Source organism: Osmerus eperlanus, chromosome 4 (assembly GCF_963692335.1).
Source record: "Osmerus eperlanus chromosome 4, fOsmEpe2.1, whole genome shotgun sequence".
Lineage (NCBI taxonomy): Eukaryota > Metazoa > Chordata > Actinopteri > Osmeriformes > Osmeridae > Osmerus > Osmerus eperlanus.
In genome coordinates, this window is record NC_085021.1 from 20546838 (window position 1) to 20571973 (window position 25136).

At 43.8% G+C, this 25136-nt stretch overlaps 3 protein-coding genes across 5 annotated transcripts; 2 read left to right on the plus strand and 1 right to left on the minus strand.

Moving 5' to 3' along the window:
* The first annotated feature begins 121 nt into the window (after nucleotides 1-121).
* On the plus strand, nucleotides 122-4470 carry LOC134019354 (BTB/POZ domain-containing protein KCTD20-like). Its single transcript, XM_062460180.1, has 8 exons — nucleotides 122-387; nucleotides 1087-1179; nucleotides 1684-1822; nucleotides 2059-2161; nucleotides 2335-2455; nucleotides 2657-2854; nucleotides 3202-3312; nucleotides 3441-4470. The coding sequence occupies exons 3-8, from the start codon at nucleotides 1698-1700 to the stop codon at nucleotides 3743-3745; spliced, it is 963 nt and encodes a 320-aa protein (XP_062316164.1). The 5' UTR covers nucleotides 122-387; nucleotides 1087-1179; nucleotides 1684-1697; the 3' UTR covers nucleotides 3746-4470.
* A 437-nt stretch (nucleotides 4471-4907) lies between these two features.
* LOC134019350 (serine/threonine-protein kinase 38) lies at nucleotides 4908-17965 on the minus strand. Of its 3 annotated transcripts, XR_009930007.1 has the most exons (15): nucleotides 15585-15692; nucleotides 13386-13522; nucleotides 12082-12133; nucleotides 11770-11892; nucleotides 11559-11642; nucleotides 11258-11381; nucleotides 10965-11119; nucleotides 10324-10435; nucleotides 9939-10000; nucleotides 9457-9574; nucleotides 9223-9346; nucleotides 8843-8938; nucleotides 8423-8517; nucleotides 5591-8280; nucleotides 4908-5551 (listed from the first exon to the last, which is right to left on the minus strand). XR_009930007.1 is itself a non-coding variant. In XM_062460175.1 (14 exons), exons 2-14 carry the CDS (start codon nucleotides 13514-13516, stop codon nucleotides 8141-8143), a joined length of 1416 nt encoding a protein of 471 aa, XP_062316159.1. In that variant the 5' UTR covers nucleotides 13517-13522; nucleotides 17826-17965; the 3' UTR covers nucleotides 6411-8140. The 3 variants fall into 3 exon arrangements, 2 of the variants coding, with proteins under 2 accessions (XP_062316159.1, XP_062316160.1); XM_062460175.1 differs by lacking the exons at nucleotides 4908-5551; nucleotides 15585-15692 and adding an exon at nucleotides 17826-17965 and having other exon boundaries at nucleotides 6411-8280; XM_062460176.1 differs by lacking the exon at nucleotides 4908-5551 and having other exon boundaries at nucleotides 6411-8280; nucleotides 10333-10435.
* Nucleotides 17914-23681, plus strand: LOC134019351 (choline/ethanolaminephosphotransferase 1-like). The gene is made up of 8 exons (XM_062460177.1): nucleotides 17914-18342; nucleotides 20404-20551; nucleotides 20869-21010; nucleotides 21744-21828; nucleotides 22096-22227; nucleotides 22415-22573; nucleotides 22722-22847; nucleotides 23339-23681. Exons 1-8 carry the CDS (start codon nucleotides 17914-17916, stop codon nucleotides 23459-23461), a joined length of 1344 nt encoding a protein of 447 aa, XP_062316161.1. The 3' UTR covers nucleotides 23462-23681.
* Nucleotides 23682-25136: the final 1455 nt, after the last annotated feature.

Genomic DNA, 25136 nt, shown 5'->3' on the forward strand with positions numbered 1-25136 from the left:
TTTTATATTGCCCACATGGAAATGGAAATATGCTTAGATAAACACAGTGAGGTGTATTTTAGTGGGAATCTTACGATTTAAAAAGAAACCGATTCAATGCAGAATTCGGATGCTTGCGCAGTTGCACCATAAGCTACGGTTGGAGCCCTCCCCTATGACAGATGCGGTGGGAATGTGATTCAGCCGTCAACGACTTGTAGGCTATCCTCGACAAGCGTAGGCTACAATACGCCAGAGATTGTGTGTAGGCTATCAAGATCATTTCTACGAACGGTTAACATATGTCTTAATCGTCTGAAACCACACTAGGTGGTACACAAAATATAGCCTGCAGTCCCGACGATACCATGCGCCCTGTAATAGCTGAACAGATGACATGAAACAGACGTAAGTTTTGGCATTTCTTCATGCAACATGTAGCAACTTGTCCTAGTTCAAATGACAAAGCATATTTGCTGTACATATATTATTGTGTAGAACTACTGACCCAAATTGCTTTGCGTTTAATCTGTCACAGACAATCTTCAAATCAAGGCCCTATTACAGTTTTTGTACATGGTTTTTCAACGCACCGGGTATTCTCGAACGCAAATGTAATACATAGCTTAACATTCGGTGTACGTAGCCTATAGCAATGTATTGACGCTACCTGCTTGTCGACACCTGGTGGTAAAACGAACAATGAATCGTCCTTGTTAACAAACTTAGCTGTTCTTGTTAGCTCTGTTCTTTTGTTAGATTGAGTTCTTAATTAAACAGAGTAAATGTGGACAAACTGATTAGCATTACCGAAACAAGACAATCCCGTTTGGCCGATTGCAACCATTAATTAGCCTGATACTAACGAGTTGGCTATATTGAACATGCGCATGTGAATGTGCCTGTTAAATATTTAGCTTAACATGGTTTGGGTAGACATTAACTAAAACACGGTTAGACATTAAATTCGAGAAAATAATAATTGACTTGTTCCCCACAGGAATATTAAAACTATAACAGAGTTATTCGGAGTTAGCAATCTACAATTTGGCCGGCGAATTTACAGGTAATGTCTGGGGTTAAAATATCTTCTCTGCTTTCCAACAGATCTCTGAAAAGCCAGTGCACAAGTGATCTCAAAGTGGCCAGATCCATACTGTTTACAGAGGTAACAGTCGTCTGGAGCAGAGACTACATCCGGTGAGGAACCCTATCATCTGTACGCAGATCAGCTGTTAAAAGGCCTGAAATGTCTTGTTAATCAGGCCTTCATGTGTTTCCCCATGTATTGCTGATTTCTTCTTTAGATGATTCAGTAGCTGTGCAGTTTTTTTTGTCATTTCGCCTGTGTATTATCCAGACCATGAGTCTGTAAAAAGCCCGTAATCATAATACATATTGGGGGGGGGGACATCCCCCCCAATATTCAAATCTGGTCATAATTTCCCCCCCAATATATCAATATAAATGTGCTATGTTACGACAGGCAACCACGCACGCTGTCCGAAATTATCATTAAAAATCATGGCTATGGCCTTTGTCTGTAATATGGTTTGGACTAAAACCGAATAGCATAAAAGCTGGTACACAAGAGTATTATTTAAAATGTCCTCTAAATAACACTTGACCTGACCTACCTTGAGTTTGGTAATGTGTGGAGTATGTGAAAGATGGTGACATATGTGCACTGTGACTGTCCTTCAGGTTGAGAAGAAGCCATGAGTGGACCAAGAGACCAAGTGCCTGGGGCCCAACATGAGAGAGTCACACTAGTAGTGGACGGCAGCCATTTTGTGGTTGACCCCTCCGCCTTCACAGCTCACCCCGACACCATGCTTGGAAGGTACAGTAGCAGTGTGTTCAGATAGCAATACGCTTTCATCCAAAGCGGCGTACAGAGGGGCATTTGAACCTACGAGTTCTTGATTTGCTAAATGCTCCACCACTAAGCTATACCCATGCTTGTGGATGTGCCATACAACTGTTTCATTGAGTTTTGGTGGAACTGGTTCACATGAAAAATGGCAGAAGCAAATTCTAGGAGCTTCAATAGGTTAACGGTTGATATTGTCAATGCAGAATGTTCGGTCCAGCACGTCAGCACAACTTCACCAGACCCAACGGGAAAGGAGAATATGAACTTACAGAGGGCATCAGCGCCAGTGTCTTTCAGGTCATACTGGTGAGTATGTACACACACACACACACACACACACACACACACAGACCCCAGAACCGCAATTAAACAACAGCCAATCAAATTCTCTCCTCCCGAACAGTCTTGTTATCTCAGTCTGAAAGACACCGTGACCACGTTCAACACGTGAACCGTCCACTTTTTGTTGTCCCTGTCAGACCTTCTATCAGACGGGTGTGATGAGGTGTCCTGATGGTGTCTTGGTGGCTGAGCTCAGAGAAGCATGTGACTACCTCTGTATCAACTTCAACGCCAGCACCGTCAAGTGTCGCGACCTGAGTGAGAACGCCCGCTCTCTCTTCTTAAACGCAGTTACTGTACCTCCTTCAACAACTTTATTGGTGTTTACTATTGACGCATTCACTTCCTTTGGTTGGGGTTGGTAATCTACAATTTGGCCCGGCGAACTGACAGGTACTGGTAATGTCTGGTGTTCAAAAAATCCTCTCTGCCTTCCAACATCCACTTCCTGTTTCCCAGGCGCCCTGCTGCACGAGCTGTCCAATGACGGGGCACGGAAGCAGTTTGAGGACTTCCTGGAAGACCTGGTGGTCCCTGCCATGGTGGCGTGCGCCCAGGGAGGGGAGAGGGAATGTCACATTGTGGTGCTCGCTGACGATGACATTGTGGACTGGGACGAGGAGCACCCTCCACCAATGGGGGAGGAGTATTCCCAAAGTGAGTGCCACGTTTCCATGGATACACGTGGAGGGGTGTGGCTTAATGTGACCATGCCTCAGAGAAGGGTAATAATTAAGCTACCTCTACATGAAGAGCTTCCGTGTGTGTCCATATAACACACGTTTACCAGCCACCACTTCAATCTGAAGACAGATGCTAATGCGCTGGTCTGGTGTCTTAGTATGCTAATGCTAATGCACACTGTCTGGTGTCTTAGTATGCTAATGCACACTGCCTGGTGTGTTAGTGTGCTAATGGGCTATCTGGTGTCCTAGTATGCTAATTGTCACTATCTGGTGTCCTAGAATGCTAATGATAATGGGTTTCTCTGTTTTCCTTCCCAGTTCTATACAGCTCTAAGCTCTACCGCTTCTTTAAGTACATAGAGAACAGGGATGTGGCCAAAGCATTGCTGAAGGAGAGGGGTCTGAAGAACATCCGTATAGGCATCGAGGGTGAGTTTATGTTTATACTCATTTATATTGCCTTATTCATTCCCCTTCTCCTGAAAAAAATAATACTCAAATCTATTTATTTTGTATTATTCATTCTGTTGTTTTCTGTTCTGTTCTTTGTATCCCAGGGTATCCCACGTGTAAAGAAAAGGTGAAACGGCGCCCAGGCGGAAGGTCAGAGGTCATCTACAACTACGTCCAGCGGCCCTTCATCCAGCTGTCCTGGGAGAAGGAGGAGGGGAAGAGCCGCCACGTTGACTTCCAGTGCGTCCGCAGCAAGAGCGTGCCCAACCTTGCGGCACCCGGGGAAGTGGGGGCTAGCTGGGCTGGCACCATGCCAACGCCACAGGTAGACGAGCTCGACAGGCTCAATGGGCCCGCCCCATCCCGAATGCTTCTCCTGCCCACCCAGACCACAGCCAATGACAGTTGAGAAGTGTGGACAACACCCTCCTGCCGCATTTCCTGGAAACCCTGATCGAACATGCTGCTACTCCCCATCCATTCTCATCAGCATTGTGAGGCTCTTGGACTATTCAGTGAAATTTGTCAACCCTCCCCCTCCTCTCCCCTGCTGTGAAAGTATTTTTGCTAAGAGGAACATTTGGTTTGTTCTTGGATGGGTTGCACATTTTAAGGGCTTGTACTGTTGGGCATGTTGGATGTCTTGCTACTGTGTTCCTCGCAAGACTGTCCACCCTTAACTAGGGCTATGGAGTCTATCTAGCAAATGTCTCATAGTTTGGAATGAAACTGTTATTGCAATCAATCTTAGCTTTGGATGTCAGTGATGTATATTTTGGAGAGTGCTTTTATACTCTGTGCGGTATATGCAAACACGTTTATGACATTATGTTGTGTTAGTCTCTGACCTGATAGTATGTGTGTCATGTTATATCCTGTGCCTGCTGTTTTTGTTACTGTTGTAGGCATGAGTGTTCTGTAGGCCTATGAGTGAAACCAGTTCACACTTTATAGTACATTCCACTGGAAGTTACATGTTCCCATGGCAACATGACAACCATATACTAGGAGGAGGGACCATGTTTGTAGTTTTTTTCAACACGATCACAAAACTACATCTGAGCCTGTTGTTACTGTAGATGAATGTGTGCCTTGAAGTAATAAAGATAAAAGAAACATTAAACTTTTTATTGACATGTCACATCACTGAACCTCAGCTAGGTTGCTATGTTTAATAATTTCGGCAAACCTGTTTGAATGTATTTCTTGTGAGAGCCTGGCAAATTTCAACTTCATACAGTGCTCAGTTCTCGATATTTCCAGCAGGTATAGTTTAGACGGATAGCTGCAAGTACGGGATGTCTGTGTGCCTGTGCTTCAGCCAGTTAGATAGTGATTCCACTGTCCCTCTAGAGCCAGTTTGAGTAATGCAGTAACATTTAGCAGACACCTGAGGTTGATTTAAACCCATGACCTTTTGATCTGCAGTGAATTACTCTACCCACTAATCTTCAACCATCCTCATCCATTATGGTCCTCATTCAGTAAACTGATCCCAATGAAAAAAGACTTGACCCTCAGGTCAAATGGGTGTTTGAATTCCAAACTCACAACAGGAAACAAAACACAGGTTCAAACAAACTGGTGTTTTATTTAATGCTGTTAGTCTACCTTCATTATAGTGCAGGCTATTGCTACCACCAGTGACACAAGCCGGTTGCCATTAACAGGCTGTACAAATGTGCTCTTTAAATTTACCAGAGAAAAACCAAATCCAGAAAACTTACATTAAGGCAGAAAAAGGCTACCCCAATTGCATGGGTGCTAATCAAGTAAACATTCTACTTGTGACATCTCAACCATGCAGTGTTGCCAGTTCTACAGTCTATGGTACAAATTATGTCTAGACCTTTTGTTGCCTAGACCGACAACTTCCAGGATGGGTCTTGAAGAACAGGTTTGTCCTGCTAACTTCTTGTCCTTGTTTAATTAGAGGGGCGTGTAGGTGTGGCTAGTCAGTTTCCTTTAAATGCTTCAGAAACTGGCTTTTCATGTGACACCACACCCCTTTACAATAAAACTCCTGTATGTTTAGTATCCATGGACCAGTTGAGAAGCATTGCTAAGACTGACTTGGCTGCAGTAATAGAAACCTATTCGACAAATGTTTTCGGTGGAGGTAAATAATTACCCAAGGGTGAAGAACCACCCATTAAGTACCCATTAAGTTAGCCCACTACATAAACACAGAAAGGATTGTGACCCCCCCACCCACCTAAAACAAACAACAAAGGATTGTGACCCCCCCACCCACCTAAAACAAACAACAATCAGCAAACAGCCTTGTTGAGCAGTGTTCAGTACAGGGATCCTAAAAATAGCTCTAGAATACTAGAAAGCTTCAGTGGGGTCCATTCATTCAAACAGTCTACACTGGACACAACACAGGGATTAAGTGCAGAGTTATTCATTGTCCAATAGCAGAAACTATACGATAGAACCCCCCCCCACACACACACACACACATCAAGAACAGTGAATTAATTACAATGACCCCCCCACCTCTCTGTTTACAATTTGACGATCCTAAGAGTTTTGAACAGTGTTTCCACATTTTCAAACAGTAGGGGCACACAGACAGGGTTACATGTCTTCAACATAAGTAGCCTAACACAGCCCCCCACCCCATCAGTGTAAATTCTAACATTATCAAACTAAAACGCATGATCTTACAACAAGAACACAATCACATATCCCTCAAATTCACACGCGCACACAAGCAGCATAAATAAAAAAAATAAAAAAAAGATTTATTCCGCATCATTTGCACTTCACCATCTTGCTCGCTCACAAACGCTTTCAGAAAAGCACGCGGAAGGATCATCCCAACATCAAGCGTTGATAAAAGAAAAACAAGTGAGACCAGCATAGAAACATTTCTCGTTACTCGTTCGTCTAAAATGCCTGGATTCACACAATCCTGACACACCAGCAGGAAACACTGGACATATAATTCAGAAAAGACTTGGACAGGACGACATCTTACCCTGTGAGACAGAAGCCTTACCGCCACTTCAGTGGTCCAGGCTCAATACCATTCATATATGACAGCATTCTGGAGTTTGGGTGGCATCAATGTCACTCTTCAACAACCATGGATTACATTCAATTCTAAACAACAGCATTTGGGATCATGTGGGGGTTTTTTTGTTTTGTTTTCTACAGACAATTAGACAGACCTGGATCTGCTGTCATTGTCATCACAGCTGTGTTCTCTTCGGAGGTGGGGGACTCACACACACAATCCAGTAGACGTGACGTGCACTCATCTTGGTTGAGACGCACGTTTCATACGAATGTCAGGTCGGTTATTCTCCCGCCAAGGCGAGAGAGAATTAAAACGGCAGGAAGTGAAAAAACAGGAATGGTGTCATTTCCTGCTGTCCTTCAGCTATCCTGACTACTACTTCGGCACGTGTCATACCTAGACCGTTCAGAGAATTTAAATGTATTTTTTTTTTATATCTGGGGATAGGTAATATCTTAATGACTACCCTCAATCTAGTTGACTCCATTGAACTGTTGATGAAACCATTGATGAAAGGCATCATACAGCTTCTTTCTGGATCCCTTTATGTTTTCTAGCTAAAGACTTGCAGCTCCACAAACTGCCACATTTAGACAAGCAATTTGATATGCAACTTTCTAAATCCGATTCCACAGAATGAAGGCGCTACAATGAACCAAGCAGATGATTGTCTAAAAGACACTAAGAGGTGCATCTAAATGTCTGGGTTACTGAGATTATTACAATCAAGTGTTTTCTTTTTAAGGAATCAAAGTGTGCAACTATGTGGATTATATTGCTATTAACTTTTGCATATTTCCATGTAAGAAACAGCTCAGAAATCTAAATTGTAGAAAGATTAGACAACTTACCCACATAGACTCAAAAATAAGGACTTAATTTTGACAAGATTAAGCCTACATCTGTTCTGAGTCTTTGGTTAGGAGCTACATTTTTCAACAGTCAAAATGTTGTTTCCAAACTCATAGAAGCACTTGAAAAGAGCTCTCTAAAAACAAAACTGTTTAAAAACATGTTTACACAGTCCCTGAAAAGCATGAATTCACTTCTGTATAATAAAAAAACATTTTGAAGAGTTGAAAATGTACAGACATTAACAGCCCTTTACAGACATGCAAATCCACTGCTGGTGCCACAGCCAAGTATAAGACGTTGTGTTGGTTAATCAGAGAGAAGTGAAGGATGCTGGTACTGGGGGTCAAAGAGAAGGCCTGCAGTAGTCTGCTGGTGTGACAAGGGGGCCGAGTCAGTCCATGCTGAAGCATAGAATCAGTCGTAGATGAGTTGAAACCGATGATAGTAAAGATAAACGAAGGCTAAAGTATTAGCAACACCTCCAAGACTGCTCTTTGGTGGAACACACATGTAAAAATTCTGTGGTATAAATGCGTTCTGGTCTTGGAACATGGACAACTAATGTAAAAAAAGAAAAAAAAAAAAAAAAGAAAAAGGTGAGGCCTGTTATCCATTTGCATCATGGACACAGATCAAACCCTCCCCGCTAATGTGAATGGAATCGTCTCTGCTCATTGAATCCAGAGTCCTTGGACCAAACCACTGCCAAAAAAAGGGCAGAGTGGGGGTGGGAAAAAGGGCATCCAGATCTCCATCACTCTGGGTTCATACCGAAAAGGGGCCTCCATTCTGGAGTCTAGTTTGTCCTAGCATCTGAGGGGACGAAGGGTTGTCCTCTAACGGTGGTGTCCCCCTGACGCCAGCTCGAGGGAGGCAGATGGAGAGAGCGAGCGAGGAGTTTCAAAGGGACGGCTGCAGGCTTCATCTCTTCCCTGATTTCATGTAGGAGGGGATGGCTCCGCGGGCGGTGAGGCCCTCAAAACGCTTGTAGGTGTAGTTGATGAAAACCCAGTCCTTGTTCTTCAAGTCCGCTTCCGTCTGGTTAGACACCACCGGGGCTGCTGTGGGGGGGGGGGGGGGGGGGAGACAACTTCCTTTAAAATGATCCTTCCATGAAAGCCATGGAAGGCAACGCATCATAAAGACAACAGGGGGAATTTGTGGCCTGTGTGTTTGGGGTTGGTGAGAGTGAGACACAGCTACCTGTGGGCTGGATGATGTCTGAATCAGGAAACTCGTCGAAGTTGGACGTGTCATCGATGCTTTTGATCTCTATGGGAATGGCAGCTGGTCTCTCTCTGTAGGAACAAGAGAGAATGGGTTAGAAAGAAGATCCAGCACTTTGTAGCGAAGAAGCTAACTAAGGAATGCCTCTCTTAAAAATAACCAGGGTATAACATCACAGGGATAGAGGGAAATAATAGTAGACAGGCATTTAATTTCCTGATAATATTTCAACTCGACAAGTTAATCAGTTGATACTTCAAAGTTCAAATACCACACTTTTACAAATACATTAACCATGCTTAACTACAATGTAACTGTCCTCCAAAATTAGTGGAGTCCCTCTACATGGCACAGTGACCGGTTCTAGATTGGGGTCGTAGCTGAGGGTCATAGTACCTGATGTGGTCATAGTCGACTCCCTCAAAGAAGGCGTTGGCCTTGATCTCCTCCATCCCTGTGGCTCCGATCCGGGTCTCCTCCTCACAGCAGAACCTGCAGAGGAGCACAGACTTGGTTACAACGCTCTAAATTTTGACACAGGAAATTTGTATGCACTGTAAAAGGTCATTTTGGCTTCAGTGTGGGTTACTGCTAAAAACTCAAAACTCAAGTTGTCAATCGTAGTAGTGTGGGGTGGCAGTGTGTGTGTGTGTGTGTGTGTGTGTGTGTGTGTGTGTGTGTGTGTGTGTGTGTGTGTGTGTGTGTGTGTGTGTGTGTGTGTGTGGGAACTGAGACGTGCTACCTGGACCATCAGTGATTCAGGTGGAGGTCCTTACCTGAGGATGAGGTCTTTGGCCCTCTCAGAGATAGGCACTTCTGGAGGAAAAGTCAGGGTTTCCCGCCAGTTCATTACCTTCCTGTAGGTCTCCTGAGGGGTCTCGGAGCAGAACGGGGGGTACCCTGGAACACAACACGTCATGAGAACAGGAACGGTTATATAAGAAAAGAGGGATTGTACTTTTCACACAGCAACAGTAAATTGCTCCCTCAACGAGAGAAATTGTGCTCACCTATCAGCATCTCATACATGATGACGCCCAGGCTCCACCAATCACACAGCTTGTTGTAGCCGTTCTGCATGAAGACTTCCGGGGCAATGTAGTCAGGTGTGCCAACTGTGGAAAAGGCCTTGGGAGGAAGACAGGGAGGGAGACAGAATTACTACTTCAGTATGAAGGTATTCTCTTTATTTTCCTGTTGCTATTTTTTCTATTCCCATCACCCGGTTAGTTAGATCACCTTCTTTCTAGTTCCGTCTTTAGAGCTACTCCCGCTATTACATTTACATTTAGTCATTTATCAGACGCTCTTATCCAGAGCGACCGAGGCAAGTAGGGTGAAGTGCCTTGCCCAAGGACACAACGCCATTTAGCACGGCAGGTAATCGAACCGGCAACCTTCTGAGTAATAGCCCGATTCCCTAACCGCTCAGCTATCTGACTCCCTTACATTACGTGACTGCTCTTGCTGGACTGAACTATACTAGACTCACCAGTTGTCGTCTGTTCCTCTTCCATGTCTCTGCTTTCCTCTTAGAGTTCATGTTCTGGAATGCTGTCAACAAAAGAGGTGCGTGAGCACCATGTGACACCACTCGCAGGATCAATCACTTTCATATCGTAAGATAGGCTTCCTTAAGCACTGTGCCGATGAAAATGAGCCTTGGGTCATGATCTTGACCCTTGCACAAATAGCTGCTCATCATACAGCGAGTGCTATAATATCAATGATTTATATACTATCAAATACACATCTTAGAATTACATTTCTACAGTATAATATACTTGAGCGTTTAGAAGACAATTAAAGATTTAGAGATTTTTTGTTTTAAATCAAAAATGTAAATGGAGAGAGTTGATTGAAATGGGTTGCCTGACTTTGCTTACTGAAGTCACTGGGCAGGCTGTGGTTGAGGTTCTTGTAGAACTCAGTGCGGTGAGCCCTCTTCAGCCCAGTACACAGCCCAAAGTCAGACAGCTTGACGTGGCCCTAGAACATCCAGAACAAGGCACAGTGATTCATACTGGTCCAGTGGTAGTTCCCAGAAGTGTGTGTGTGTGTCTGTGTGCGTCTAGGTGTGTGTGTGTGTGTTTGTGTCTAGGTGTCTGTGTGTCTAGGTGTGTGTGTGTCTAGGTGTGTGTGTGTCTAGGTGTGCATCTAGGTGTGTGCATCTAGGTGTGCGTCTAGGTGTGTGTCTGTCTAGGGAGTCAGGTTAGGGAATCGGGCTAGTAATCTGAAGGTTGCCAGTTTGATTCCCAGCTGTGTCAAATGACGTTGTGTCCTTGGGCAAGGCACTTCACCCTACTTGCCTCGGGGGAATGTCCCTGTACTTACTGTAAGTCGCTCTGGATAAGAGCGTCTGCTAAATGACTAAAATGTAAATGTGTCTAGGTGTGCGTCTAGGTATGTGTGCGTTTAGGTGTCTGTCTAGGTGTGTGTGTGTGTGTGTGTCTAGGTGTGTGTGTTATGCTCTGTTTTAAATACATCTTTAAGTGTGAGTCTAAAGTGACATCTTTACCCTCGAGTCCAGCAGCAGGTTGTCTGGTTTGATGTCTCTGTGAATGAAGCCCAGCTGGTGTATGGAGTCGATAGCCAGCACCGTTTCTGCGATGTAGAACTGAGTGGCCTCCTCAGTCAGAGTATCCTTTTTCATCAGCAGGGTCATCATGTCACCTGTAGAGGGCAGCCCAAGACACCAAGAGTCTGATCCACAGCCAACCAAACACCAGCCGGGGCTCTGGCCACTGAGGCTTGTTCAACGACCCCAAATGTTTAGCAGCTTTGCGAAAACATAAGTGTTGCTCGGCTTACCACCAGGCAGGAACTCCATGATGAGGTAGAGGTTCATCTTGTCTTGGAAGCTGTAGAACATCTTCACCACCCACAAACTGTCGGCCTCCACCAGTATGTCCCTCTCAGCACGGATGTGGCCCACCTGCAACACACACACACACACACTGTCAATGCATGTACATGACACTACAAGATGGGAGTTGAAACTCTTAAGTAATATAAGAACGTAGGATGGACATTACCGATACATTCCTGAAAAGACCCGACAGTGTTCACACCACCTGTCTGCACAATTCCCAACCTGGAAACCCCTCCTCACCTGTTCCTTCTCCAGCATGTCAGCCTTGCGGAGGATTTTCATGGCGTAGACGTGGCCTGTGTCTTTCTTCTGCACCAAACGCACCTGGATTCAAAAAGAGAATCACACAGAAGCTCAACGGGGACGCTAACGACTAAATACCGAGCTGGAGATCTGAGCAGCGGATAAGCCACTCCCCCCGACTGGCTAGTGTAGACGTGTTCTCGCTCACCTCTCCGAAAGCCCCTCGTCCAATCACCTTGAGGGACTCAAAGTCCTCCAGGCCCAGACGGGTGCGTTTGAGGCGAAGAAACTCTGTCTCCTTCCTGGCGTGTTGGGAACGCCGGATACGTTTCTGTACGGGCGTAAACAACCGTGCTTAGAGTCGGTGCTGACGTGAGCATGTGGCATTAGGAGCCTGGAAACAAATATCAAACCCTATCGAGAAGCAGGAAGCCCTCCAATCAGAGAGAGATGCGAGTGAGTGAGTGAGCGTGTGAGTGAGTGAGGAATGTGTGTGTAGTAAACAGCTCTGTGGACTGACCTCTTCATCAGCCAAGCCCTCCTGATCCATCACTTTCTCTAACTTTTGCTGCCTGGAAAAAAGAAAAAAGTTATATATATAAAAATTGTTATATTCAAATGTCCTTTTACTAACCCCAGGCTAAATCTGGCAGATCTCAGTTCCTCCTAGTTCATCCTACTGTGAGCAAAAACTCAGGAGACCGAACTCCCCTTAAGGAACTAGATGGAACAGTTAAAGCTGTTAACTGTTAAAGATAATGAGCACAACCTTTCAATGTTTAAGGCTAATCATGCTTAAAAGCCCTCTGATGGATCGTGTGTTCAGTACTGTTGAGTTTTCAAATGGCACATAAATAGTGGACTGAATGGTCAACTTTTTGGTGAGTGTGTGTGTGTGTGTGTGTGTGTGTGTGTGTGTGTGTGTATCAGGCCTGTCGTCCATATTAGACTGAGACATCCATACAACAATGCCATTTCCTTCTCCATGTACAGCTGAGGCTACTAAGATAAGCAGGTTATGTTATTAGTCAACTAAGTGGTAGCTGGGTTGGACTACTGACACTTCATTTGTCATATTCACCATTTATCCACTTCCTCTTGGAGGCAGTGAGCAAACAACAAACCTCCAACTGATGTGAAGCTGAAACCAACTGAAAATTGTCTTGCACAATGTCACTTCCATTTGTTGTAATTTCACAAAGAATTTATAACGGCAACTTCTATTCAATAGTCTGTCCCTGTTCAAAATATATATACACACGTGAAAAAGATGACAATGGTTTTTCAGGCTCTGAACCTACAGACATAAAAGCACCATGACCAAGCAAAGCAAGCCTGTAGGATAAATGTGATGAAACTTGTATTTCTTTCAAGACTGATTATTCACATACACACACACACACACACAATGTTTTGTGTATTTGAATAATCAGTCTTGAAAGTGAAACAAAAGATTAATTTAGGTCTTTTGTGCATGACAAATTCTGTCTGTGGTCAGTGGCTGCTCTGTGAAGCAGCAGGCTGAGAATGGGTGGGGTTCACCACAGTGAGAAGTGCATGTACTGAGAGAAAGCAGCAACACCCAGGAGAGATCATTTGCATCACACACAGACTTGTGAGAACCAACTCCACATAACAACACCGTGCCTGATCAAGGAAGTGACCTGCCCCCTGTGGGGCCGCTTGTTGACAACAATCTTAAAAACGTGCCTAATGCAAGTGAGCAGATGTAATTGAATCTTTACATAGTCACGTTCTCCTTTTGTGCATTGTTTGGGGAGGGACAGTGTGGAAGTGGGCAGACTGTTGGAAGGAGAGCCTCACCTCATCTCCCTCTCCTCATGCTGGGCAATGAGATTGCTGTAGAAGTTCTCCAGGGTCACCTTAGCCATGGTCACTCTCTCCTTAGTGTGGTTACTCATTGAGGAGCAGGAAGTCTGGCCCGTCATCGCCATGGTTACCTGGAGGGGGGTGGGGGGGTTTGAGGGCAGAGTTGATTTCACAAATCGTGCATAAAACATTAACTATCACAACAACAAAAAAAGCCTTGGCAACCGTTTCACTTGGCTCTACATCCTATATCCTTCCTGACACATTCAGAAGTACTTGGCTTTCACCTTCCACTATGGGCAGAGACTGCTATTTAAAAAAATACTCCCATGGGTTAAACACAATCGGTCTCTTTCAGAATCCAGTACAGTATGTCTATGTCCACAAGGGCTGAGTCCAATCTGTCTGACTGAGCAACAGGGGTGTTGTACCCTTGAGGTGGCAGGACGAGGAGGGGAGAAGGAGGAGGTTTAGAGGAGGAGAGAAGGAGGGAGAGAGAAGGAGGGAGAGAGAAGGAGGGAGAGAGAAGGAGGGGGAGAGAAGGAGGGGGAGAGAAGGAGGGGGAGAGAAGGAGGGGGAGAGAAGGAGGGAGAGAGAAGGAGGGAGAGAGGAGGGAGAGAGGAGGGAGAGACTAAGCTCTTGATTTGTGTGTCTCTGCTTCAGTAAGGTCAGTGTAATTCAATAATCCGGACGTTCAGTTGGCCACTGACTAAGAGGGTCATTAAAACGAAAGACTGGTGCCCCATTCAAGTTAAATTAATGTTTAAAAAAAATGCTGCATGTACAGAACTTGCATAAAGACATTAAGGCAAGACCATAAAATACAGAGCCGTTTAGGGGATAGTTGGAAAGTCAACTTTTATTTCCTCATCAAGTGCTGGTAAGGGCAATAAATTAAAGGAGCCATACTAATTATCCATGTCGCCTGTGTCTCCACAAACTTTAGTAGGTTTTAAACAGTGTTAAATAGAAATGTGTATTTATACTAAAATGTTAAACCTGTCCATGCTTAAAATGGCACATTTTCAAATCCCTAATCATGATGTGAAAAGCAATAATAACGTATAGTAATTATGACAGATTCTACTAGGTTTACGTGTAACCATAGTATTGAACAAGTTTAACTAAGGTTTGGCCAACACCAGTGATCTTGTTTAGGTTTTGGGTTAGTCCTGGCAAGCAAAGAGCAACATCAAGCTGGTTGTGACATTTGCAGTTGCAACAAGAATCAAAGACGTCACTCTGGTGTCGAGGCTTGGTTGATAATATCCACACTGGTTCCTAGACCAAATTTACTAGCCAACTTAATTTCGATTGGACTAGTTAAAAGCTATACACAGCTAGCTAACCAATTACCTGGAGTAACCGTGGCTGGTCCTAAGAGCTACTGAGCTCAACAACATCAACGTCAGACAGCTAGCCGAATGCTTCTACTGCCTGGTAGCTACTGGTCAACAGTAGCTACAACATGCTAACGTCGTTAGCTAGCTGGTTATCTCTCACGGCCGCATGATTCAAACAATTTGAGCTCAATGACCCAACGTGGGGAAACTGAAAGTAACTTAAATGTCAGCCATTGCAACTTTCCTAAGGTGGCAAGCTAACCAGCATTACCACAAGATAAACTATCTACAAAGTCATAGCTACTAGAGCTACCACCAGCATCCGTGCAATGACCTGGTGGTGGCTAAAGTTAGCTAGCCAAGAAGAGTCCGTCTATTTGCTGGAACGAAGGCAGAATTTTAATGGAACAGTATGAATTGAGTGTGCAAATGCAGCCAGCTAAATTACAATACATATTTACCGAGTGGCTCACCGTGTTTAACTCAAAAGTTTGAGAATGTTTCTGTTATTTAGTTGTACAAGCAAGCTACATCTCGACTTCATGTGTAAACAAGAAAGTTCAGTAGGACGTTACACTAATCCAGTGACTGTTCTTGCCCAGTTCAGTTGTTGACGTTGGTGTCTGGCTACAGTAGCTAGCCATCTAGCTCCCTCGATACGATAGACTAACCAAGGCTGGTCGTCGAAAAGTTAGCCTAGCTAAAGATAGCCAGAGTAAAACCGTTATGAAACAAATTGATCAAGTGACAGGAATACATAACATTTAAGAATGAGTTGGCGAATCAAACCGCCTTGAGATTTTATAAAACTATTGATGTTATTTCTAAGCGATAAGTCTTTTGTTCTCACCTCCGAAGTCGACCTCTCTCTTCCTTGCGTTTAGCTCAACCCCTTGCAACCGTGTATCCCTTTCTCTGTCTGACAGTTAATGACGTATGCTGGCCGCAAGAGGTAGACTTGACACTTTTTACTTTAAGTCATGGACATATTGTCATCATTGTGTCATTAATCACGCGTGTATAAGGCTGTAGGTGAAATAATGTTTTGTGAAAAAAGTGTACTTACTCTTGAAGTTGGTAAATGAAACGGCAATACTAGCCTGTGATATAATAATATTACTTATATAATTGTGTATAGACTGATAGGTTACATGCCATAATGCAAGCACAGGGGAAGACATTGATTTAAGATATTCTACAGTATCTTGTTTTTCAAACATTTTGTTAACAGCTCATTTATGTAACTTGAGCCCATCAGAAAGGCTTACAAATGTATTTGGATGTGTGTCAAAATAAAAGTACAAAGCATGCAGTTGCAAACTAGTTCTTCTTCCTTATTGCTTACTCTTTGTGAATGTAAAAAACATTCATTGTAAAGCAAAGTTATAATTTTGAATGCATGCATGTAGATACTGTAGGCGTCACTGTTCTGTCAGCGAGGTGAAGTTAGTTTCATATTCGACATTCAACATTCGTCTCACAATCGGGAAACGCTAGTTTGCAGCGTCGCATTAGGGACCGTGTATCTACCCATACAATTTTGAAAAATAATGACCTTTATAATATTTTTATGAATATAAAACCTCAAACTGACACTAGATTATTCTAACAATGTCTGGTATACTTCCACAGCCTTTACATTTTCAATTAAGTTTCATATCAAATTCAAATAAATCGCTAATCTCTGAAAATAGCACGAAATCCACGCTAATCTAAAAACCTTTTCAAACTTGTGATAAAAATCTAAAATATACACCAGATTATTCTAATAAAGTCTGGCCCATAGATGTATATATGTCTATGGTCTGGCCTACTTCCACAACCTTTACATTTTCAATAAAGTTTTTTAGAAAATTCAAATAATTTGCTAATATCTGAAAATAGCATGAAATCCACTCTAATATTAATAAATTTTTCAAAATTGTGTCAAAAAATCTCAAATATACACCAGATTATTCTAATTCTAAAGTCTCAGCCTACTTCCACACTCTTTACCTTTTCAATAAAGTTTTTTACAAACGTTAATTTAATTGAAAGGTAAAGGGTGTGGAAGTAAGCCACATATTAGAATAATCTGGTGTATATCTGAGATTTTTCAGTACAATTCTGAAAAAGTTATTAAGATTAGCAAGGATTTAATGCTATTTTCAGAGATTATCAATTTTCTATCATTTTGTTTGAAACTTAATTGACGTAGTAGTACAGACTTTATTAGAATAATATGGTGTATATTTAAGATTTTTTGACAACATTTTGAATAAATTATTAAGATTAGCGAGGATTTCAGTCTGTCTGAAATTTAAAACCGATGCAAACGGTGGCAACTTGAATGCAACTCAGGTCTGTTACTGTGCGACGGAAGTGGGCAATCCCTACGCCTAGCCTACTGCTCTTTGCAACGCGGTCGTGCTTCGGTTGATCCACCTGCCTCTGCTGACTGTAGCTGTAACGATAACAGCCTGTGTAGGGGGACTGGACAATGTTCTCTCACCGCTCAACATATTTGTCACAGTCTTAACTCTCGCCGGGAATAATTGCGACGTCCTTCAATCAGTTTTGTAGCCTAAACTCCAACACTACGATATACGCCATCGCTTCCGTAGAATCACCGAAGCAAGGTAAGCTAGATTTCGAAGGACAATGTCAAGCTGTCACAGCTACTGCTAGCTAGAGATAAACGAACTATATAATTGTGTGATGTGTAAAGGATCGATAATGGATTATGTTTTTACCATTTTTATTGGTCAAGGTTAGGGTGATCATTTTAATGCCTAGTCAGGTAGACAGTTTATTGTAATTTGTCACAGCCCTCAACTTCAATTCGTTTGCATTCAGTTTACTAAATGTTACTAATCAGTAAAATGACCCACATCATGGCAGCCCCACTGAAAAGGACCGCACTCCTCTGCCAAAACACTACTACACCTCTCAGGAAGAATTATACGAATTGGCAAGAGTGATGTAATTGTATTGGCTCATGCATACAGTGCTACAATCACAACGCGCCAGCCTTTTATGATAAAGTAACAAACGAAACCCCTGTCACCCATTTCCTTCACAGGACACAGCTTGGTGAAAATAGTTTACTTGCCCCCGTTGTGGATTCCCTGGAGACAAACGGGGTGGAGGCAGTTGTAGGTAGAACAGGCGCTACTTAAAGTGAGCTCTCGTCTTCCCCCATGAGTAGCAGCACTGGCCAACGAGTTCTACGCTCCCGGGCTGCCAAGGCAGGTCATGGAGCTTCAGGAGCAACAACAACATCAACATGGCCCTCCCAGGACCCAAACATGGACTCTTCCTGTAGTTCAACCTCCTCAGTGGGCTCTACCACTCCCTGTGGCGGCGGGGGGAGCCCCTGTCTCCTGGGTAAGTTGATGCAACTGCCGGCCCCACCGCTGTCTCGGCACCAGCTGAAGAAGTTGGAGGAACACCGGTATAGCAGCGCAGGCCACTCTCTGCTGGAGCCCTACATGCAGCCCTTCTGGGAGTGGCTGGTGGCCCGGGTACCCACTTGGATGGCCCCTAACCTTATCACCATTGTGGGCTTGAGTGTTAACATCTTTACCACCTTGATACTGGTCTTCTACTGCCCCACCGCAACTGAGCAGGTGGGTCCAGTCAGCAACAATACAGTGTTGGTAGGGGATTGTAATTTACATGTCATTTGACTTTTTAAAATTGACTCCAGACTGTTACTTTAGCTTGTTGATGGGCAAACATTAAAGAAGGAGCCTTGTATTAACAGCACTCAAGATTAGAATTGTAGAGAGTCACAATTCATAAAGTGCAAACCAACAGCTATAGATTGCATTCATGCAACAAGTCTGCAAAGACTCACATTTTAGAAATTAACCACAACTGACTTTTTCTAAGCTATATTTTCTCAGGGATGGGAGTCGGGCGATTTTTCGCACGTCACCACCATGTACTCACTACTCTGCGATGGGTCAAATGTCACCATGACCCTGGCATTTCAAGCAAACCTTTGTTGTGCAAGACCAAAGTGTGAGGTGGAAATTACATGTTCATGGGGTCTGCTCTGTCAAAGTCATCAGGCACCATGTTGGCTGTTGCATCATGTTGTGATGTTTTACTCATAGGTAACGATTCAATTTCAAATTACAATAGCTGATAGATGATCAACAGGCTCATAAATGATTTGTAAATGTTCCAAATTTACCAAAATTCAGCTTACAAAACATACTGCACAACAAATCAATGTTCAATTCACATTGTTTTGAACAAAGATAACAAAATAGTTTGAGCTGAGTTGAACATTACTCAATCCGTATACTTGACCAGGAACAACCCTTCTCCTGTTTGGTTTGCATGGTTCAATTATGTTAGTCTACTCCTGGGTGGCCTTACTCCCTGGGGATCCCTTACCAGGGCTCCTAAGGACAAGAACCAAGTGTCCTTGCTTCTCACGTTACAAAACTGGCCTCTGACCCCCCCCCCCACACACACACACACACGCCACCTTCCTGCTCTGTGTTTAAGATAGAGGTGACATCAATTTCATGCCAGTTATGTAAAATAAAACAAGTTATTGTATGTGTCGTCGGCAGTGAATAGTCGTTCCATAGACCCAGCCGTCTTGTGAGGACTGTAAGATACATTTAGACGGTTGATTAGACCACAGTGAACATATCTGAGGACTTGATGTCCCAGCATATGATGTCTATCTAGTTTTCAAACACAGAAAAGAACAGTAATTATCATTGTGTTCCATCTTTGCCTGGAGCTTAGCTGTACTTTCCAGGGTAATAATCTTATGGGAGGCGCAACCATTGGTGTCAAATCAAAAGGCTACTTGTGGTCATGACCCTCAGTAGGTTTAACTGTCTGGGGAGGTGTGAGGCAGACCAGACGGAGCCTACAGCTGCTTCAATCATGAGCGAAATGGAACAAACGTTTGCTGTATTTTCTCTACTGTTATTGCTAGCCCAGGAATTGATTAATTAACTACAAAGTGATTGTACGTCGTAACTACACAGTCAAGGACAATCAAGGTCGCCTATCGTTTATTTTCCCAAAAGTGGATGCTTAAAAAGCAGAGTGGTCGTGACTGGATTTGACACGAGTTGTAAACGAGGTGGCATGAGGCCGACAGAGAGCTCTTGAGGCTGTCCTCCCTCCCCCATCCTCCCTCTAATCAGCCCAGCCTCTCCTGTTGTTCACCTGTCCTATTGGCCTGTCCGTTATCAGAGCTGCTTACACGGCGCGGTGCCTGTGTGTGTCAACGTTACTCTACTATCAAGCTTGACAGTTAGCTTGGTAAATAAACCAGGTATCTCCACGACTGGGTCAATATTGTGGGAGCAAAACATAGATGGGAGTCAGGTGGCTGAGCGGTTAGGGAATCGGGCTAGTAATCTAAAGGTTGCCACTTCGATTCCCGGCCGTGCCAAATGACGTTGTGTCCTTGGGCAAGGCACTTCACCCTACTTGCCTCGGGGGAATGTCCCTGTACTTACTGTAAGTCGCTATGGATAAGAGCGTCTGCTAAATGACTAAATGTAAATAGATATGGAGTGAGGCAAGAGGGAGAGTAAGGGGAACCGAAGACGGCCCGTTCCAACGTCACTCTTTTTGTCAAAACAAAGCGTCGGAAGCACAGATGTAATGTTAGATTTTAAAAAAATGTTTTACTTGGTTTTCATTTTCAGGCACCTCTGTGGGCATACCTGACTTGTGCACTGGGCCTCTTCATCTACCAATCCCTGGACGCCATCGACGGGAAGCAGGCACGACGCACCAATAGCAGCACTCCCCTGGGAGAGCTCTTTGACCATGGCTGTGACTCCCTTTCAACAGGTGTGTGAGCACACATGAAACACTTCACACTGTTCAAGCAGATTCAGTCAAAAGCATTGACCACACCGAAACACAGTAACTAACAGAACAACGGAATAGAATGACGAGAATCTCCATACATTTGAATACACAATAGTCTGTACACATTTCAGTTGAGACAGTTAAGACAAGCTATCATCATCCATTTTCAGAGCATGCATCAACCTGGCTGGAAGCATACAGCCAGCCCCTCCCCCCTTAAACATCTATGCTCATGAACTGGCTATACCACTCTCTGAAACTTAACCTCCACCCTCTTCCACTCTCTTCTCCCTCAGTGTTCGTGGTTCTGGGTACCTGCATCGCCGTCCAGCTTGGCACCAACCCTGACTGGATGTTCTTCTGCTGCTTCGCGGGCATGTTCATGTTCTACTGTGCCCACTGGCAGACCTACGTGTCGGGCACCCTGCGCTTTGGCATGTGAGTGGAGGGGCGCGTTCTGGTTTGGGGTATCCTATGAACTATGGTCCATGGCAGCTATGGCCAGAGAGATAAGATTAGAACACTAAGAGTCAGCTTTTTTAGTCAATCTGTGTTTTCGGACATCTTCCAGATAAGGCTTATCTACCATAGATTTCCTCCTTTCCCGTCTGAGAGATACAGTATGGATGAGTTTGGAAGTTTGTTTTGGCCTTCTTCAGAGCCATATCTTCTCTTCCCTGACTGCCCTGACTGGCAGATTTGATGCCACTGAGTTACAGAGCTGTATAGCCCTTGTGCAGACTTGTAGTGCAGTGTTTGGTCCTGAGTTTTGGAACCTGATAAGATATGCAGCGCCTGTAGAATCTAGCCTATCAAGCCCCACTCCCTGCACAAGACTATCCAATCAGAGGATTTGTTGCCTCGTCTCAATTTCATTCTGACCATAAACAGTCATCTTGGTAAGGAAGACTAAAACAAACCTTCAGAGATGTGTTGTTGATTTCTGAATGGACTTCTTTGTATTTAATATTATTTGGTTTGTATTTAGGTATCTATTCATATCTATTCGTTATAGTATACTACTATTTGCGTGTAATTGTTTAGTTTTGACCTTGAAATTGCCGTAGTTTGTGCTAGGGGGCGCTGTGTGCATGTTGTTTTGAGTGCTGTGTCCTTTAACCCCTGTGTCATGATCCCTCTGCTCTCTCTCTGTCTGTCTCTGCCCGCTCAGCATTGATGTGACTGAAGTGCAAATCTTCATTATAATTATGTATTTGCTGGCTGCCATTGGAGGAACAGCTTTTTGGCAGTTCTCGGTAATCCATTTACACATATGATTACACCCCAACAAATTTATTATAACAATGATCTACTTAAACCAATGAGACTAACGCTGTAATAATGTTCAAACTGTTTGCTTCTATGCATAAATTATCATATCTAAATGAACAGTAAAAAAATAAATAAAAATAAACGTAAAAAGTTAATGTAAGTTACTAACTGCACCTTGGTTGAGGTGTTTCACTAATATTGTCTGTGTGGTCGTACAGTATGTGGAAATCAAAATGTGTTCCCCCCCATAGATACCTGTGGTGAACATTCAAATAAAGATAGTTCCAGCCATCCTTACAGTAGCAGGGGCCATCTTCTCCTGCACAAATTACTTCCGGGTCATATTCACGGGAGGCGTAGGGAAGAACGGCTCCACCACAGCTGTAAGTGGTCCGACTGAGCGCTTCTTTCTGCTCTGACAATTGTGGACGTTGTCGTAACAGTTATGAGTTACACAGCAAGTCTTGTCATTTTTGGGGGGTTTTAGCAAATGCTTTTATTCAAAACGGTGTACAGAGGAGGATTTGAACCTGCAAACTTTTGTCTTAAATCCATGTTGTTTTCCTTCAGGGTACAAGTGTCCTGTCACCTTTCTTCCACATTGGAACTGTGATCACTCTGGCCATCATGATATACAAGAAATCCTCCGTCCAGCTGTTTGAGAAGCACCCCTGTCTCTACATCCTGGCGTTTGGTTTGGTGTCGGCCAAGATCACCAACAAGCTGGTGGTGAGTAATGACAAACTGCCACGAGACTGAAGACTTCAGTCAAAAATCACAAAGGGACAACCTTGTCTTTCTCTCGAGGGACAATGTTCAACGTTGCACTTTTCGTCTGACAGTTAGTTTTGACTCCTGTTTTGACTTTCTTTCTCAGGTGGCTCATATGACCAAGAGTGAGATGTACTTGCATGACTTGGCCTTCCTGGGCCCGGGGCTCCTCTTCCTCAACCAGTATTTTAACAGCTTCATCGATGAGTACCTGGTCCTCTGGGTGGCGCTGGTGAGTCCAAGCTGGGTCTGCCTATCAGTTTGAGTCAGTCAGTCTATCAGTCAAAACCTACATATTCCCACACTCCTCTCCCCATTGTGCTGTGACGTGCTGGCCTGGGCCGAGTCCAGTTACCCAGAGTGCACTGTGCCACCGGTGGAAATAGGGGGGAGTCAGATGGCTGAGCGGTGAGGTAGTCGGGCTAGTAATCCGAAGGTTGCCAGTTCGATTCCCGGTCATGCCAACTGACGTTGTGTCCTTGGGCAAGGCACTTCACCCTACTTGCCTCGGGGGAATGTCCCTGTACTTACTGTAAGTCGCTCTGGATAAGAGCGTCTGCTAAATGACTAAATGTAAATGTAATGAGATTAGGAGCGAGAGAATGAGGAAGGGAAGAGAGGGATTAGTTCAGAGGGCAGAGAAACGACCAGATGACACAGAATGGAGGGATTCAAATAAAGTAGGAGAATATGGAGCCATGTTTTTGAATGTCATTCCCTCAGGTGTGGTCCACTGTTGACCTGGTGCGCTACTGCAGCAGTGTCTGCAACCAGATCGCCTCTCACCTGCACATCTTCGTGTTCAAACTCAAACCCCCCGGCCAGTTCAGCAACGACCCCTGGTGACCCCTGGTGACTCCAGGGATGGCTGTCGCTGCGACCGGTGGTGACCTCACACCTGGAGGGAGGCCCTCACCCACCTATCCCTGTCTCAATAGGCTGCTTATTGGACGAGATGAGAGGGGTCTCTCAGCAAATGTATTAGCCAATGAAAAGACAGGCGCATAAGTGGAGTGGTAAGAGGTAATTTAACAAAAGAAAAGAGAAAAAATTAAAAAAAGGAAAACATTTTTTTTTATTCCTATATTAGTGGTGTGCAATAACCCCTTTCAGTTGTCCTGTTTAGTATGTAAGGATCAAAAGAGGATAAAAGAGATGTCTGTTGATGTAAATGTTTTCCCAGAGTAAAAGATAACCACTTAAAAACAATTTATGAGAATTAGAAGTGGTTTAACCAAAAGTTATTGATTGGAATTTATATTGCATATTATAATCTTGTCACTGTACATTAACTCATTTTTGGATGAATGAAGCACGCAACATGGAATGGTTTGTGGGAAGGCATAGTGTTTACCCTAACCCAAATAATATAATTAGCTGCAGGATACAATTTGACTATATATTCATGCGTTAGTGTAAGAGCAATATGAATGTTAACCAAGTGTCTGTCTTTCTGTCAGTAGCTGTCGCTACTTATAGGTTCAGTTCATCAAAGCAACTTTTAGCTTCACTCCTGAAAACGGTTGTTCTCTTAAAGCTGCTGTTTAGAGGGAATCTAACGTGTTAAGTTCAAATGATCTGGAAATGGATGGATAGGAACCGCGCACTCTCGTGCACCTCGGATGTTTTTTTAAACGCTCTTCTTAACTGACTTTAAGTTGGTCTTATTCATATGTTGACTTCTCACTTGTACGTAGTAAACGTAGGATGGTATTTAATAATTTATTTTGTTACAACCCAACAAACCAAGATAGCAAATGCCTCATCATGTTTACATTACATGGCTACGTTGTTTTTTTTTGGGGGTTGTTTTTTTTCCCCATCTCTACAAATGTGTTCAACTTCTGTATGCTTCCAGTCTGCTTGTGCCATATGTGTGACAGAGAGGAAGGGTTGTTACTGTAGCTACTTCGACGCTGGCACAAGCCTCTAGGCAAACTGAGAAGTGTTCGGGCTCTCGTGATGTTTTAACAGCTACTTTTTGCGTGTATTTTACTTAAGTGTCCCACAAGTCATCTGTCACTGGATTGAATGTACAACTTATTCTGTGTTTGTCACGTTGCAGGTACCAGAGCTGCTAGCATGTTTGGTAGGAATGTTTGATGAACCTTTGTTACACATCCTCACTCCCGTACAGTGTTTACCGTCACCTGTGATATTTTGCTACGTTCGGTTCAGAGCTGGTTACAGTGTTGGGTGGGACACGCGTCCACTAAAGTCCCCTTTTCTACTTAAAGGAATTGCGGAGTATGTTAAACGCAGCACAGCAGGGCAACAGTTGCCTTAAGTGTATTTGTTAGAAGGGTATGATAAGATTGTCGGTTGCTGTGATTCTGTGTGGCCTGCGTGAGCTCATGTTATCTCAGAATCCATCTCCCCAGCGACTGACGTCATATTAAACGTCGCTGCAATGATGTCAGCCTCCGTGGTTGTTCTTTTTGACTGAATTCTGGTCCCTCGGTGTCCTGTGGGTCCTATCTGTCTTCAGTACAACAAGTGGGTTAATCGACGGGTTCCTGAA

Bases quoted from the DNA above. Each gene is read 5' to 3' on its own strand.
- LOC134019354 (XM_062460180.1), top strand. From the start codon at position 1,698: ATGAGTGGACCAAGAGACCAAGTGCCTGGGGCCCAACATGAGAGAGTC. The intron at 2,456-2,656 runs GTGAGAACGCCC...CCTGTTTCCCAG, and splicing joins CGTCAAGTGTCGCGACCTGA to GCGCCCTGCTGCACGAGCTG. The intron at 3,313-3,440 runs GTGAGTTTATGT...TTTGTATCCCAG, and splicing joins CATCCGTATAGGCATCGAGG to GGTATCCCACGTGTAAAGAA.
- LOC134019350 (XM_062460175.1), bottom strand. From the start codon at position 13,516: ATGGCGATGACGGGCCAGACTTCCTGCTCCTCAATGAGTAACCACACT. The intron at 11,643-11,769 runs GTGAGCGAGAAC...TTTTGAATCCAG, and splicing joins GACGAGGGGCTTTCGGAGAG to GTGCGTTTGGTGCAGAAGAA. The intron at 9,575-9,938 runs GTGAGTCTAGTA...CTTCCTCCCAAG, and splicing joins AGAGGAACAGACGACAACTG to GCCTTTTCCACAGTTGGCAC.
- LOC134019351 (XM_062460177.1), top strand. From the start codon at position 17,914: ATGAGTAGCAGCACTGGCCAACGAGTTCTACGCTCCCGGGCTGCCAAG. The intron at 21,011-21,743 runs GTGAGTGGAGGG...CTGCCCGCTCAG, and splicing joins GGCACCCTGCGCTTTGGCAT to CATTGATGTGACTGAAGTGC. The intron at 21,829-22,095 runs GTAATCCATTTA...TCCCCCCCATAG, and splicing joins CAGCTTTTTGGCAGTTCTCG to ATACCTGTGGTGAACATTCA.